This window comes from Drosophila sechellia, chromosome 2R, assembly GCF_004382195.2.
Source record: "Drosophila sechellia strain sech25 chromosome 2R, ASM438219v1, whole genome shotgun sequence".
NCBI lineage: Eukaryota > Metazoa > Arthropoda > Insecta > Diptera > Drosophilidae > Drosophila > Drosophila sechellia.
The window spans coordinates 9074256-9091431 of record NC_045950.1 but is presented as its reverse complement, the minus strand read 5'-3'; the positions used below and the strand labels follow the sequence as shown (position 1 = coordinate 9091431).

General features: G+C 42.9%; 3 protein-coding genes across 4 annotated transcripts; 2 read left to right on the top strand and 1 right to left on the bottom strand.

Annotated features, from left to right (window-relative positions):
- Positions 1-9770: 9770 nt before the first annotated feature.
- On the bottom strand, positions 9771-11368 carry LOC6608928. The gene is made up of 4 exons (XM_002033606.2): positions 11259-11368; positions 10595-10986; positions 10271-10432; positions 9771-10169 (listed from the first exon to the last, which is right to left on the bottom strand). The coding sequence occupies exons 1-4, from the start codon at positions 11263-11265 to the stop codon at positions 9870-9872; spliced, it is 861 nt and encodes a 286-aa protein (XP_002033642.1). The 5' UTR covers positions 11266-11368; the 3' UTR covers positions 9771-9869.
- A 1235-nt stretch (positions 11369-12603) lies between these two features.
- Positions 12604-14504, top strand: LOC6608927. 2 transcript variants are annotated; one of them, XM_002033605.2, is made up of 3 exons: positions 12604-12695; positions 12976-13008; positions 13555-14504. In XM_002033605.2, exons 1-3 carry the CDS (start codon positions 12692-12694, stop codon positions 14409-14411), a joined length of 894 nt encoding a protein of 297 aa, XP_002033641.1. In that variant the 5' UTR covers positions 12604-12691; the 3' UTR covers positions 14412-14504. The 2 variants fall into 2 exon arrangements, with proteins under 2 accessions (XP_002033641.1, XP_032571404.1); XM_032715513.1 differs by lacking the exon at positions 12976-13008 and having other exon boundaries at positions 12607-12695.
- LOC6608926 lies at positions 12607-16621 on the top strand. The gene is made up of 2 exons (XM_002033604.2): positions 12607-12695; positions 14831-16621. The coding sequence occupies exons 1-2, from the start codon at positions 12692-12694 to the stop codon at positions 16264-16266; spliced, it is 1440 nt and encodes a 479-aa protein (XP_002033640.2). The 5' UTR covers positions 12607-12691; the 3' UTR covers positions 16267-16621.
- The last annotated feature ends 555 nt before the right edge of the window (positions 16622-17176 follow it).

Below are 17176 nucleotides of genomic sequence, written 5' to 3'. Positions count from 1 at the left end.
TAGACATTCGGCATTTCCCTTAGGTAGAAAGTAACCACACGTGGGATTTTTCCCACATGCTATTCGAAACAATAATAATGAATATTACATTTCAAGTGCTGCTGCCCAAGTAACAACTTTCTTCAACGAGCTGGTGAACAAATAAAACAGACATAACATAATATTTACAAATTTTACGGAATGCTTCCCCAATGTATGATTATTATTCAGGAGTGGGACAATACCTAGCTTCTTACCACATCATTTTGTTATAAATAATTCAGTTATTGCTTGGTATAAAAACGTTTACAGGGATGATATACAAAACACTATGTTCTTCATGTGAAACTAATAAAAATGAAGATGCTGGAAATATGATAGGATCTACAAGATTCTTTAGATTCTAATGATGCATTTGTTGATTTTGGTTTTAAGTTTTTAATATTTTAATACAAATTTTAATACAAATTTTTTTAAAATTAAAACCTACCTTTCTTTCTTGTTTTGGATCAAAATTTACTAGGGAATGTAAAATATTCTTATGTGTTTCATTACTACATAAATTGGATCTTGTAGAACTTTCTTCACACAAACTTTGAGAATCTTCGTCATGGAATCTTTAACTTCATATCAAGGTCGTTAGATCAATCATATGTTAAGGTTATTTAGATTAGTTTTGAAATGACCAACAAATTATGAGCTTCGCTGGACAATCATCATCTACATTCTTGAGTCATTGATAACCTCCAAAAAACTTTATAAATTATTATAGGAACAGAGCCCATATTTAAAGTATATCAAAAATGTATCTCTTGACTCCCCCCGCATGTTGTTTTTCATAAAATTCTCGAGTCTAAAAAGCCATTTACAATCTGTCGATTTCCACTCAATTTGTGCTGAAAAAAATACGATCAATAAAAGCTTTAGAATTAAACGAAGCCAATAAATCTAGCGGACACATGGAAGGCAACGTCCCCGCACCGCAGAATTCCACACCCTTCAACTTGTTGAAGTTAACTTAAATCTTTTGCTGGTGTATTTGAATGAATTAATCCAGTTCAGTCGACTGCATCTAAAGTGTCTCACCGGCAATTTGTCGCTGACATCGAAAAAGTGGCGCAATTCATTGACAGCCTGGCCTCACTTTGTGGTTCCAGAATGTTTTTCCTGGCCCAAGGGCATAATTAAATTTACACTTGGATAGATTAATAGCATAGGGGGGAATTTAAGCGGTGGCAGAATATTGATTATGTGCTTAAAGGATATTCCTAACTACTGAGCGGGGCTAATTGCGAACACTAAATAGGTTAATGTGAATGAATCTTACTTTTGAAACGTTTATTTAAGAGTTTCTTGAGATTTGAGGTTGAACTACTAAGAACTATTAAGAACTATTAAGAAAAGCAGAATAAGTAATTAGGACTGCATGTTTTGCTTCTGAAATTAAGTATCTAATGTACTAGTTAGTATGAATTTAAATAGGAATTAGTATAAGATACAAAAACCTATTAATATCAATTCTATAATATTCTCTTAATCTAACTCTCCGCTGAGTCCCTAATTTGTATATTTTGTATCTCAAAATATATTAAGAATAGTACAACTTTGTTACACTATATAACTTGACTTTAGGAACTCAATCAACTTGTTAAGTGGCACATCGATCATCCATCCATCAGTCACTTGTAGCGCTTGCAAATGGACGGACAGCCGTGTGATTGCTAATTAAATTTCATCTGCTGAGCACTTGAACTTGTCGTTGTTGCTGGGCTAATTTATTGTGATTATGTAACAAATGGTAAGCACGTAAATGCCTGTTTAAGAGCACCCAAAACAAATTGCTCAAAGGACGTGCGCAGTTTTTCGACCTGCCGGGCTAAACTTTTACCAACTTTTGCTTCCAATCAAAGGCAGTTATGGCCAAGTTTTCCCCTCGGCTTATTTCCATGTATTATTATTTCCAGGAGAATGGGGCCAAACTGCTTGGCACAGGTTGTGCCGTGTAATTCAATCTGGATTCATTAATCACAAACAGTTGAACTGCGTCATTGGCGGAGAATATGCATCTGATCAAAGCAACTGCGTTGAATGGGGAAAATTAGAGAAATGATTCAATTGTTAGTTCAGTTAGATATGATATTAATTTACGCGACAGTTGGGTCAATTTCCGGTTAAGTACTAAGATCAAGACCAAGAAAACAAAGATATCAATTACCAGTTACCAAATGATAGCCACCCGAACTTACCCCGTTTTGCATTTCCATTCCATAATTCCGCCAATTTGTTTAGCAAGTGTCAATGTCGGTAACACTTTTCGCGATCTAATTGAATTCATCAGACATAATTCGGTCGTGTAATCAAATAAAATGCCAGAATTAAGATCCAATTAGTGTGCCATTATGAATATGGATGGCATCCGCAGTGCGCAGCCCGAGTCTCAAGTTGTCCCGCTCCCTCTTGGCTTATTTTTTGCGTGCCTGACAAAAAATGCGAATCCCAAAAACCCAAAAAAAAAAAAGAAGAAAGTATCAATTTACCAAAGGTGGAGGGCAGAAGGAGCGTTGCGTCAAGGAGACGCCCGGAGTTCTTCGACGGACTCAAGACAGGGCGAAATCATCGAGAATCCTGAACCGGAAACAGGAATAATAACTCCGAGAGTGCACTGTGGGAATAAGTTTTTGATTGAAGGATTTCTTTTCAATCAAAAAGGGTGTTCTTCAAAGTCGTACTTTGCCTTTTAAAAACGTAAGCTGAATAAGTTGTACATTTCGATTTATGATTTGCACTTTTCAAATATTTGATATATACGATATCTTAACTGTTCCAAAGTGTCCTTAGCAGGACCAGGAGATGTGATATCTGCCCTGCATTTGCTACATTTTTAATGGTGATTGATAGCTCCACTGTAATAAATCTAGTTGGAAAGTTCTATGATGTAAAATCACATAAATACGAAATAAATGTTTAAATATAATGTTTATAATGGTGTCGATGTTATATGAAGTATAGTCACATGTTTAAGTGATACTTTGATTGATCTAACAAAGTTTAGAACTTTAGACCACTGTGAACTTCCTTTCGAAAGCTTTGCAGTGCCAAATTCTCGCAGTGTTGCATTTCGGGGAACGGCGAGAGCAATAAGTATTAGTCTTAGGAGGGGGGTTTACCATTGAGTGGATCTGAGGACTGCGGAGAATTGATTGATTCGAGTGGCAGGGCTACTCAATTGTCTCAAACTGGCGGGGATTTGGCTTTCGTTTTCGTTTGGCAAAATGTGCTCGCCAATGCTTAAAAGTCACTTCGGCCAGACAAATGAGTGGGGTTTTGTCATGGGGCTGGACTGCTGATGATGCCTAATGGCGCCAGCTTCGGTGGCTGTTGTAATTAGTTGATTACACAACTGAACTGAAGCGAAGCTCCTCGCTCCGTTCGGTTTTTCTGTTTGCATTGCAAATGAAGTTGCCACCGTTCGGTCGTCCGGGTGGCGCTTTCAGTGGGTCGAGGGGTTCTGGGTGGCAGATGGGTGGCTTGTGGTGAGCCTTGTGCTCTGTTGTGGTGTGGTGTGGTGTGGTATGGATTGGTGTGGAGTGGTGCAGAAGCTGATGCTGAGACAGCTGCATGACATTGCTATTTGCAGGCAGCAGCTCAGCCGACTGAACCGAGTGAGTTTTTTCCCGCTCCCTTGGCCATAATGATGTCGAGTGTTGGTTGGGTCGAGAGTCCACACAAGCGCAAGGAATTCGCCAAACGACCACACAAAGTACTTGGCCTTTTTCTTGTGGTTATGCCTTACCTTAGCATCTCTATAACCCGAACTTTATCAGGTCGAAAGTCTGAGGTAGCCTGCACTTCAAAGATTCGAGTTTTGAAGTTTTTCCATTTGGAAAGTTTTGAATTTCAAATTATGCAGCAAGAAGTACAAAATTTGGTCATTGTTCAGGATATGGGTTTCATATTGGTTTAATTTATTCATGGCACAGTCTTACTAATAATAAAAGCTCACACCCTTTAAAAAGAACTGATATCAATGGTTGAAAAAAAGTTTTGAAAAAATGGTGTAGAGTTTAAAAAAAAAGTGAGTGTTAATTTCGAATTAAACCCGGTACAGTGTCTTAAATAAGCAATCCATGATCCTTGGAAATGCTTTCTAGTACGCCAATTTTATTTTTTGTCGTTTGTATTTTGTAAAGGTTTAACATAACACGTTTTGCTGCTTATTGTTCAATTTTTTTGCATATTTTTTAATATAAAAGTGTCAGCCGGAATGGTCACCCTTTTTTAAGCCTTTTTTTTCTTTTATAAAAAAAGTTTTTCTTGTCCTTATTTTTTTTGAATAAAGAAAAATGAAAAGGGTCCTCATTTTGTAGCCAACTTTGGAAGTATGACTGTATTTACGCAGGAGCGACTCATCAACTTAGGGTCTGAGTTTTTTTTTTCGTGGGCTCTGCTTATTGAATTATCAGCATGCCGCAGCGTTTTGAAGGGCTGTTTTTGCGGGTTGGCGAGGGGTGGGGGTTCTTCATTGACGACTATGTGAACCACTCAGGCGTTGCCTTTCTATATACTCAGTATGTACAAAAAAAGCCAGAAACCGCAGTGACGAAGGCAGTAACGAAAGCAACGCGCAGCCAGTGAGCCGTGCGGTTTACATAGGCGATAAGTACGTTTATGTACACACACACTCACATTCGCCCGCCCACTTGACGTCCAAGAACAACAAAACTGGGGTAGGGGCATCGCTGAGCAGTTGCACGAAGGGTGCTTTTGGCCACTGGAGCGACAGAAAGTGTACGAAGCGAGTGAGTGAGTGGCAGGCAAAGAAGCGTCAGCAGCGGTACTGCCAAAGGCAGCAAATGAACCTAATTTGATAGCGCACACAGACAGCTGTACCTATATACCAATACATACATATACCACTTGGGGGCAACAACAAAGGCCACGAATATATCACGTTGTTCTGGCAACGCGCTCATTAAATACTCTTTCGGCCGCCGATTTCGTTACGTTACGTGCGGACATTGGATGGGAATTTAAATTGGTAATGCGACCGTTGCCGAACTCTTGGCTCTTGTTGTTGTTGTTGTTGTCGTTGTTGCTGGCATTTTCCAACGTTAACGTCCTCGACACTATCGCACACTTGAGTACATAGCGAACACAGCGTACATGCAGCCACACATATGTATGCACATAGCTACCTACCAAATGCTGTACATGGCACTTTGTACATACAAAGTCGCATGTGCCTGTGTATGCACAGCAAACTGCAAGATACAAGATACTCGGCCAGAGGCGCAGTGGTAGGGGCGTTTCGAGGTTAACAGGGTGCTGGGGTAGAGTTGGGTATCGCAGCAATAGTATAAGTTAAACAGAGGTTTCTGAATGCAACTCTGGGTTTTGCTAGCATATATTATTACTAAGTTGTTTAATGGATAAAATAAAAAAGTTTTTTTTTTGAGATTTAAATATTTTTAATAATATTTTTAGATAAAAGAAAATTATTATTGGTTTTATGACATAGTTAACAACAATTATTTTATATATTATTAATGAAATCAGTGAAATCAATGAGTAATGATACTTTATGAGCTTTTCATTGGATACCGTACCAAAGTGATCCCCTCTGGTCGGCGCCCCTGTGTCGCACTCAATGTCCCATGCCTATGCTTCATGCTGAAATATGTATTTTCGAGGCGCACAAGCTGCGCACATAGTGCCCCGAACCCCCTGGCCCACACCACAAGCCTCTGTGCGTTCCACTCTGCAGCACCCCCACCCCTTGCCCATTCCACGACACAGGCACAGGGTATTTGCGTCTGCCTCTCCGCCTCTGCTTTTGCTCTGCTTCTGCTTCTGGCTGTGGCTCTGCTGTTGCTCTGCTGGCGTCGTGGCTGCCTCGACCGCTATTTTTATGTACCAGCACAAATACATGCACATAAATTGTTGCCGTGGCAAAGGCAGCAGCAGCAACAGCAGCACAGCACAGGCACCAACTTTCTGTTCCTGCCACATCCAGGTTGGAAAAAAAGCAAAACAGGGTTGCATGCAACATGGAATGGACATGGACATGGATGGTTTTTCTTTCCGCCTTCCCACTCTTTCTCTCCTTGTCTCTCTCTCTCTCTGCCCCTCTCTTTTCACGCATATTCCTCTTTACTCTGGCCTTTCTATTGAAGAAAGACACTTTTCCTTCTTCCCTCTCTTCCTCTTTCCCGCTCTCCGTCGCCCCCTTCGCTTGTTTTCCTCCCTCTTTCGCCTGCACTTCCGCTGCAACGCTGCAACGCTGCAACGCTGCTGCAGCTCTGTTTGTTGTTGTTGCTGATTCACACATTCCTAATTGAATTATCACGCAGCAGATGAGAAACATGTACCATATCACTCTAACCCTCATACGCACCGCACCCGCTGCCCCGCACATCCACTAAAACTTATTTTTAGACTCCGAAAACTAATTAGAAGAAGCGCTGTCGAAGTCTTCGCTTGGCGTCTACACTTACAGGAATTAGATAATTATTCCGAACTTGAATCTGATTCTGAGTAGATTACATAACAAAGAAAGGATCAAGAATATTTTTCCAAATTGCCTGCGATGCACTGCCAATAATTTCGTATCTGTATACAGTTTCTTCAGAAATGTAATGTAAAACACAATCATTTTTATAAGAAGATACAATTAATATAAAACAATATACGGTGGAACAATCATATTTTTTTTTGCATAATTTGCCTTTATTGGATCGCGCTATTTGTCTGAGTGTACAGCTTCATGCTCTGCCTGCGCTGGCGTCGCTGCCCGGATCGACGTAGGCGTCGAGAGCCGGGGTTTTAAATTCGAGAAAGGTTTTCGGTTTCGGTGTCGATTTATATACCGAAACGCCCATCGCCGTGCGTTCAACAAAAGCCTCTCATTTCCATTTTATGTACATTTTTCAGTTTTTCGTTTTGCCCCGCTGTTCGCTAACGAAACAGGATGAAGACCCGTACTGCTGGTCCAAAAAGTAATACCTTCGCAGCAGCGACGTCGGCAGAGCAACCCTCCCTTTCGCACAGAACACACACCATACTCCACACACAGATATAACGACATCGAATCGCACTTGGGCTTTTCAACTAATTGTATCGCCTTTGTTGTATATAGAAATTTTCCCCTATGTACCACACGGCGGCATATGAAAACCTATGTACATATGCTGGTAGAGCCCTTCTCCAAAACGGCTTCATTCGTTGCCAGCTAAACGCTGTGCGCTGCGAAAAGATACAGACACTGAGATACGGTTACAAATATACGAACACGGATACGGATACATGCATAGACGACGAGGTTCAGATACAGTGACAGCCCAGAGGCGAAATTTTGTCATTCCTCTCGTCTGTAGAGACTGAAACTGATAGTCGTCCCGTCCCCGTTTGTTATTGTTGCTTGGGCCCCGGAATGTCGAGCATTTTCACAGTTATTCCGAGGGTTGGCGGTAAAAAAGCAAAGGAAGCTGGGCTTCGGCTTCAATGGGATGTGGTCTCCGATAGCATCACAGTTGCCTTTTAATATCTCTTCTCCGGGAAAATAAATGCGAGATTTTACGTGGCACTGATGCCGTGGCACTGTATGCCCCGGATTACGAGTATGTGAGTGCGCTTGCTTTGCAATAGCGAAATTAAATTACAAGAATTTATATTGGCCGAGGGTTATTCGCCAGGGGGTGGGTCTTCCCATGTCCCGCAACCCGTACTCCTTGTATGGCTTTAAAGTTATGACTCTGTCGCTGCAAAGTCTGAAATTGACAGACGCTTGGAAAGCTGGTGGTTACACATTGGGGTGTCTGATATTCAAATAAAAACGGGTTTAGTGAAAAGGGGTAACATGAATGGTCAGGTAGAAATATTAAATTGGATCGCTTTGTTTAATCTGCAAAGTTATTTAAGATGTTATCTTCAGCGTTATTGCATGTTGCATGGATATTGGCGATATATGTTTTTTGTAGAAGATGGAATCCTTAGCACTGAAACCAGAAATGCATTAAAATCATATAACATTTAGAACTTCAAGCTACATATGTTACAATGCACCCAATTTACTACAAAATTGTTTGTAAACTAAAAAAAATTGATTTTAGGGTGCCCTAAACATTTGATGAAACTTCTATATGTAACATAAAAATATTTTTAAATTTGTTACAAAATTGCCATTCTTTAACTTTTGAATACTTTTGAAAGTGCTTAAAAATAACTCCCCATTTATCATTGGTAACAAGCGTAAATTGCAAAACAATAAGTTAGTTAATATATCTCTATATATGTTTATTTAACTATATATTTCTAATTTATAGCATTTTCTTAATAAATCATTCATGTATTTATAGTAGTATTGCCTTCGAAACTATCTTGGTGCGCTTCGCGACTACCTGAGATGCCGTCCACAGCGATTAAGATCTACAAAGCTGACTTCCAGGTGTTAAAGCTAAATGTTTACAAAAAATCTTACTTTACTGTTTTGTCAGCTTGCATGAAAGTAGCGACGGCATTTTGAGGTCTGGGAGGCGTCCTTCCTAAACCAGTTTGGAGCGGCAAGATTTCTTTTCAAGAATCTTTCGCATGAGTATCAGTAAAAACGTATTTTAATTTCTAATATACACCTTGGACAATAACGAAATCATCAAGTCGCCAATTCCTCTGGGGGGAAATTAACTTGTAAATGAAATGCGATCGGAAACGCCTTGTCTTGGCCACCTGCCACTATTAGTTGGCTACGTCCACAGGCTGAGAAACTTGCCACAGAAGACCAATTAAGTTCGAGGTCGGGAGCGGCATGATTTCCAGTTAGCCAATGAAAACAGAGCGCTGCCGACGACGAGAACAAACGACCAATGGTAAGCCAGCAATAAGGGCGAGCGCGAGTGAGAGCAAGCGAGTGCGGCTGGGGGAAAAAAAAAGAATAAGATATTCGGCCCTGGGGGTGTATCTTTACATAAAGTCTACACACCATGTAGAGAGTTAATCGAAAGCTCTGGAAAAGCTTGCAAAACAAAGCATAACTTAAGGTGTAACGATTTTATGGTTGTATGAGATCGGTAACCTTTCTTCAGAAATCAGAATAGCCATTCCTCAAAAGAAAAACTTTTTAAAAGTTTCCGTTCTCAAAACATCAATGTCGGCTCATAGCTGCCTTTAAACAGCTGTCTTTAAACTAATCTTTAAACTAACCGAAATTCCAGCTAGTGTTGGAATAAATCATTAATTCTAACATTGATTGGAAATGTATTTTATTTCTACCTGTTATTCTTTGCTAAACTTTGCTGTTGGTGGTTGTACCCTCAAACACAATTTCCCATTTCTTTATAAGCAGCTTTTGCAAAGGAATACACATATCCCAGCAAAACTCAATCCATACTAATAACCATGACCAGGGATTGGTTAACCACCTCACTGACTTTTAGTCATAGTTCCCTCTTGATTACTGGAGTTCGTCGAAATCGGTCGACTGGAAGTCGAAAGGCATAGTGACCCCGGTCCATCATCTACTCACTTGTGACAGCTGCTGGACCTTCGCTGCCTGGAGAGTCATTGAAGGTCCGAATTTGGCAGCTATGAAAATCAGGGATGACTGGGCATGCTGTCCTTGTTGTTGTTGCAAAAGTCCAATAAATGTGTTCATAACTTAATTCGCTATAGAGTAGCGTTCATAGCAGGCGATTACTAAATATATAAAATATATCAAATATGATGTTAAAACAAATTTCTTGTGTTTACCAAACAAAAACAAGAAGCTGTCTTGACATTTTCCATTAAAATTCCGGACATTTGGTTTATCAGGGGACATTTTTAATGATACAAGATGATTTATAAATTAGTAGGCAGACGACGGGGGGACAACACAAAAGTCTAGTCGCTGTAGCAGCTTAGCCCTTGACCAGGACCTCGTAGTGGTCGATGCGGACCTCCTCGCCGCCGAATGGGATGTAGAGGCAGTGGTGCGACTGGTGGATCTTGCCGGGAGTGAGGCTGCCGTGGTGGTGGGCACGGCCGATGAACAGGGGCTCGCCGTCGGAAGTGCGACCGCAGAGAACGGCATTGCTGGGCACATTGCCGTGGCTGTCGTGCACCCATCCGTATCCGTATCCGGCCAGCAGCTCGTAGTCGTGCTTCACAACCTCACCGCCTCCGTAGGGCACATAGGCACAGCCCTTGTTGGGGATCACCTGGTGGATAAGTGGACAAATTAAGTGGGATGAAACAGAAAAACTTAAAGCTGGAATGCTCCATTTCAGAACACAAGCTCTTTATAATTTAATATCCTCACCTTGGCTGGCAGCAAATCGCCCTCGTGGTAGGCGCGACCCACATAGATCTGATCGCCATCGCAGTCGTGTCCTCCAACCACAGTTCCGGGAACAATGCCGCGTCCGCTGGAGGCTACCCAAGTCTCGGGCTGGACCAGCACTTCATAGGCTTCCAGACGGTGCTGAAATGATATAAGAATTCGTTAGGTCAAAGATAAAAGTGATTTACTAAGATTTATCACATTACAAACACTGCTGGTGCGATTCGTCACTACTTCGAACGTTATTGTTGAGGGGATGATGGGAATCCATCAACATAACATTAAAGTGAGGGTTAGACCTACCTCCTGTCCGCCGTAGGGGATGTACAAGCACTGGTGCGAGGGATGGATCTTGCCGGGGGTGAGGCTGCCCTGGAAGTAACCACGACCCACGTACAGGGGCTCACCCTCGCCAGTCTGGCCCACTTGGATGGCGTGGGGCGGGACAGATCCACCGCTGGACGGGATCCAGGAGAAGTGATCACCGACAAGGACCTCGAAGTCATGCTTGCTGATCTCCTGACCGCCCCATGGCACATAGGCCTGCTGCTTGCCGGGCACCACCTTCGCTGGCAGCATCTCTCCATTGTGGTAGGCACGGCCCACAAAGATGGGATCCTGGTCGGAATCGTGGCCAGCGAGGATGGCTCCTGGGGGCAGGGATCCGTAAACGTTGGTGCTAATCCAGGTGTAGTCTGAGAGCGAAGAAAATATATATAAGGTCAGAGGCGATAAGTGAACTTGGGCCAACTGTACACCATTAATCAGCCACAGTAGAGGTTTCTTTTATCTGTCAGGGTGTAGAATCGCTGGATCTATGGAAAGCTACCAAAGCTCCAAGGGATTTCGGCTGTCAGGTGCTCGGAGTATCGATGACACTAGCCCACTTGTCACGACTAATTGCGGCACTATGCTTTCGTTTTCGCCGGAATTAACTTAGTCACTAACTTTGCACTTCAGTTCTCACCTCCCATGTTGTGTTTGTGTGGGTTCTGTGTGTTGATTTAGGTCTGGAACGTGGCGTTATATACTCGCTGGCTCCGCTATGTTGGGGCTGACTTCAACGACTGGTCTCTACCCGCACATCGGTTGCGCCTTAAAAGCTGTTGTTTCCCCTTATCAGTTGGGCAAGTTAGCCGGCAGTGATAAGATATCTTAGTCACACTGCTTTGAACCGTTCGATTGTGTGTGTTCCACAAAGGTATCCTCATGTCGTTGGGGGTGTTCGTCATTGCGACCAACTTACAGGTGTGTCAGAATGTCTGTTGTATGATTTTGTTTGGGAAAAACAATTTAAATTCTGCGCTAAACAGGAAGGGCAACCAAAATTACTCAATCGATCTTGTGCATGAAATGTGTTTCTGTTTTTGCGGGTTTTATCTAGAAGCAGTTGGCTACGAATCTTATCGCCGGCAGTCAAAAATAAACTTGATCAATAAGTTCGTAAAAGATTATATAGGTACACGTATGAATGTTGCTGTCCACGGATCAACTATAAGCTCAGGGAATGCTTTTCTAGAACAAAAATAATACCCAGCATGTAAACAGTTACCTAACCTTCTTGTGGATTATTTTGATCTTAAAACTAACAATTGAGAAACCTTTGGAAAACATCATGTGTAACTATTGTAAAATTACAGACACTTGTTTTCTATAAGGATGAGTCAATTGCGATATAAAGTTATTGATATCATTACCGCTGAGTCACATTTATTTATACTTTTTAATCGCTTTTTATTACATACCATGTGTCTTTTTAAATCTGTTTGTTTATTATTACAAAGAAATTATTAATTAAAAAAGATACATACATTACAATAAAAGTTTAAAGATATAAATATAATTTTTAATATTTCTGTATGCAAAATAGTATCAAATATGAATGGTCCTTTTCCTTTTAAAACTGCAATTTTTGGGCATGCTTATCGCCTCTTCAACGGGGGGATTTTTTTTTAGCATGGGCGCTTCTGGCAGTCGTCATATTTTTTAGGGTTCACCTAATGGGGGTTCCACCTGTTGAGAGGGCACAACAATAACATTTAAAACATGCCTCGATTCTTTTACTCCACAAAAGTACCGCCTGTTTGGGCCAATGATTCATTCTCGATCGATAGATGGAATGCTTTTCTGGAAATGGAGCTTTCGAGACTGGAAGTTAAACGTAGTGATAGCGAAGGTCCCAATATCAACTGCACTTCTTTTTTTTATGTACAAATGCGAATTGATAGATAAAAGCTCGCCGATAAGGAGCAGTGACAAATCGGTCTGGTTCGGTTTTTAAACACCAGGCTTTTGCGAACCAATAGTTTAGTGAAAAGGCAAACTTCGGTCTGTTCAGACGCATTTTGGAGTCAGAAACTATTTTTCAAAGGAATAACTCTTATCATCAATTAACGCAGAATGGGTAAGTACCATGAGTAACCTCAGATAAGTGCAAAGAAAGTGAATTTGCAATGCGAAATTCGAATGAATAAATTGTAATTTAACTTCGAAGATCATCAAAGAATATATTGTTTACACGGCTATATTGCATATTAGCTTAATTAATATAATTCCCCAATTACGGGCCACAAGTGTCACATTCTGTTGGTATTGTGATTTTTTCTCTGTGCACATTAGCCGGAAGAAAAGCAAAGAGCATTGAGTGACTTCTACAGTTCTCCGCCTTTCTTTGCCCTTTCCAGGCGCCGTGCAGCCAGGAGGAGTTGTGACCGTTGGTAGGACGAGTGCAGTGAGCCCAGGGTGAAACCCCTACGCCTCTGTGAAACCCCAAATCCCACTTCATCCCCGCCCCCAGACCACCTAGACCACCTAGACCACCCAAACCCGAAAAACCGTATAGCAAATACCAAATATGTACACAGAGAAAGAGCTGTGATAGTATGTGTAGAGTGAATCATTTCATTTTATCTTGTAATAAATTTTTAATCCATTTAATTAATGCAGCTCGGGATGATAAATGTTTACCTTTTGAAAAGGTATCAAGTTAAATAATACTAATCTGTTCTTTTTTGAATTACAATATGGTTTTATGGATCATCAAAATCTATTAAAACAATATTAATATAACAAGTTATGAAAAGCATTAAAATAATATATTTATTACGGAGTTAACTAAAAACTTATAATGTGATCTGTAGAGTTTTAAGATATTTCCAATGGAAAGGACACGAAACTTACTCTCCGGCTTTCTCTCTGTGTACAGATAGGTTATCTTATCGCGTGGTATCAAACTTATCGCCCTACTGCCTTTCTCCTTGCAGACAACACCTGGGTGCACTCGTCTCCACACAGCCCCCTGCCCCCTTACGCGGTGATCGGTGGCCATGACTCGGACCGCACGCCCATCTATGTGGGTCGATCCTTTCACGAGGGCGAGAATCTTCCCGCCAAGGTCATACCGAGCAAGGGATGCGCCTATGTGGCCTACGGTGGTGCGGAGCACACGAAGACGCACTACGAAGTGCTGGTGGGTCAGGGATTTGCCTGGGTGCCCAGTTCCAGCGGTGGAGTGCCACCGAATGCGGTGAGGAGCGGAACGACGCGAACGGGCGAGCCGCTCTACGTGGGACGCGGCCATCATGCCGGAAGCTTGACTGTGGGCAAAGTTCATCCGTCGCACGGTTGCCTGTACATTCCATTTGGTGGCCAGGAGGTACGCATCAACACCTACGAGGTGCTCATCAAGCAGCAGCACGACGTCTGGGTACCGGCCTCGCCCAGTTTCACTCCTCCGGGCGCAGTGATCGCCGGACACGACTCCGACCGTACTCCGATCTACGCCGGAAGGGCGATGCACGAGGGTGAAATGCTGCCCGCCAAGGTGGTGCCGAGCAAGGGAACCGCCTACGTCTGCTTTGGAGGATACGAGTTCCAGAAGCTCAGCTACGAGGTGCTCACTGGTTACGGATATGTGTGGACCAATTGCGGCCACGGCATTCCACCCAACGCCGTAACCACGGGTCGTGCTCGCAATGGAGAGCTCCTGTACTATGGGCGAGGACACTACCAGGGCAGCCTGACACCGGGTCTGATCTCGGCCAGCCAGCGATGCCTCTACATTCCTTACGGAGGTCGGGAGATTCGCATCAACTCGTACGAGATTCTCTGCAGACAATAAGCTAAAGGAACGAAACCCTACAGATACCACATGCATTTAGCCTAGATCAAACTATTATCGCTCCCAATAAAGTGACTCTTAATATCCAAGAAATCTGTTGGCATTTTGTGTTCCTGCTATTTTGAAAATACTTATCCCTGCAAATTTATGATACTGATATGGTATATTGGGCTGAAACAACTTCAAAGTGGATTGTCTGATTAGACAGGTTTTACATTTATTTATGAGCTGAGATAATGGCTTGCTATGAAGGTCATTTCCTTGCATTCTCCCTTCCTTCACTATTAGTTATTTTTAATGAAATTTAAAATGACTAGATGAAATAGCTTAACAAATTAACTATTCGTCCTTTAAGATGAACTAATCACTTCTGAATGCACTTTTAAGCAAATAACCAACTGTACCTCTATTTCTTCCAGCCTACAAATGGGTTCAATCCTCGGCCTACTCCTCCCTTCCCGAGGAGGCAGTGGTGGGCGGCAACGATGAGGACGGCGCCATGATATACGTGGGCAGGGCGGAGCACGAGGGCGATATGTTGGTCTGCAAGGTGGTGCCGAGCAAGCAACTGGGATTCATTTCGCAGCGGGGAGAGGCACTGCCAAAGGACATCTTCGAGGTGCTGTGCGGCCAGAATCTGGTGTGGATCAAGTGCTACGACCATGTGATTCCCGAGAATGCTGTACTCTGTGGACGCACGTCGCTGGATCAGCCGGTGTACATTGGTCGTGGTCATTACGAGGGTCACCTGATTATCGGCAAAATTTCCTCTGTTCATCGAGCTCTGTTCATCGCTTTTCGCGGTGCCGAACGTCGTCTGGATTCCTACGAAATTTTGGTGGAGGAGCGCAGAGTGGTTCCTGGCTGGCAGCTGCCGCCACCACCTCCTCCACTAGAGGAGCCGGAAAAGTGTCCACTAACGCCGCCGCCACCACCTTCGCCACTGGCCATGGCGCCGCCACTGCCGGCCAAACCATATCCCTATCCGGATTTGGCTGCCATGCCATTTCCTGACAGGCCTCCGGCCTACACACCCACTCCGGATCCCATGCCGCCCGTTGGTGGTGTGATGGTGATGCCGAGTCCAACCCCAACACCTCCGGCGGGAGGAGTGCTGGTCATGCCGCGACCACCACCACCACCACCGCCTGCAGGTGGAGTGCTGGTCATGCCACCTCCTCCTCCATCGTTCACTCCCGCTGAGGTCTCCGTGGCACCACCATCATATGTTCCCGCAGAGGTGACCGCAGCATCCGTTCCCGTGGGACCATCGTTTACACCCGCTTCCACCTATAATCCCTACGAGGCGGGATGCTCGTCCTACACTCCGGCCGAATGTGCTGCTCCTTTGGCATATGACGCCTATGGCTATGGCAACAACTATGACGTTTGGGTAACCGCCGAACCAGGCTATTATTACTCCCCAGATGCTGTGATTGGAGGTCATGACAGCAACATGGAGCAACTGCTGGTTTGCAGGGCCTACTACCGCGGTGTCCATGTTCCAGGCAAGGCCATTCCCAGCCAGGGATGTGGCTACATAGCCCACGGGGGTCGTGAAATCATTGAGCCCTCGTACCAAATGCTGGTGGGCAAGGGCAAGTACCACTGGGTGGCATCCTACGGCGGAAACGTTCCACCCGGAGCAGTTGTAGCCGGAACGACACCTGGCGGAGCACCACTCTACATTGGACGGGGTCACTACTGCGGCAGCTTGACCCCCGGCGTAATTGAGTCCTACAACCGCTGCCTCCAAATCCCATACGGTGGCCAAGAGATCCGTCTGAGCAGCTACGAAGTTTTGGTTAGGAGCGATATTTACCACGGACAGCAGGCCATCCGCCTGGTTTACTGAAGTTTACTGTTTAATCTGGAAAATCCGAGAGCAGCTAGACCATGAAAAACCATATAAACAATATTTATTCCTATAAAACCACGCATAAATTTGTGTAATGTGTAAAAATGTGCATCTCTAAGATGCATTTTAATTATTAATTATCTATCTACCACTAATTATCTACGTACTAAATATTAAATGCATATTAAATGCCAACTGTAAAATGTGAAACTACCTCTGAAAATATTCTATTTAACCGATATGTTGTAAACCGATAAATATATTGTTTATTTACTAGTTGAGATACTTATGCACTAATTATATTGACACACTTAAAGTTTGTTGTGTAATAAATGTTTTATTTATTTAATGACGCCTTTGGATTTTATCATTTGTTATGGTTTGGGTTTGTTATTACGTCGGTACAACCACGTGTAAAATAAGTTAGTAATTATACTATGACAAACAAACATAAACGTGTATGCAAAATCGTAAAGAACAAAGTTCTTCCGCTTTAACACGAAATTACGATTAGAAGATGGTAACTAAACGATTTGCGAGCACGAGAGTTTAAGGTCAAAATAATATTGTATCACGTAGAATACTAAACTTGGCTTAATGTGCGGAATTAAAAACGCTGTATTCCCAGCTCAGCAAAGAACCCCATATGCTTGAAACCTCCTTGAACCCACACGCGGGGTTTACGATTAGACAAATCTGGCATTTCCCACAACGGCCCGTTATTGGCCAACACAAGATTTCTTAAACGATTCTGGTTTTCCGACGTCAACCACACGGCACAAGATGAAAGAGAAGAAAGAGAAAGGCGAAACAGGTAAGAGTAAATATGAGCAAATGCGTCATAATACGTACTCTAGAAATACACCGTCAGAAAAACATGAATATTTGTTGATTTTTAAACACACAT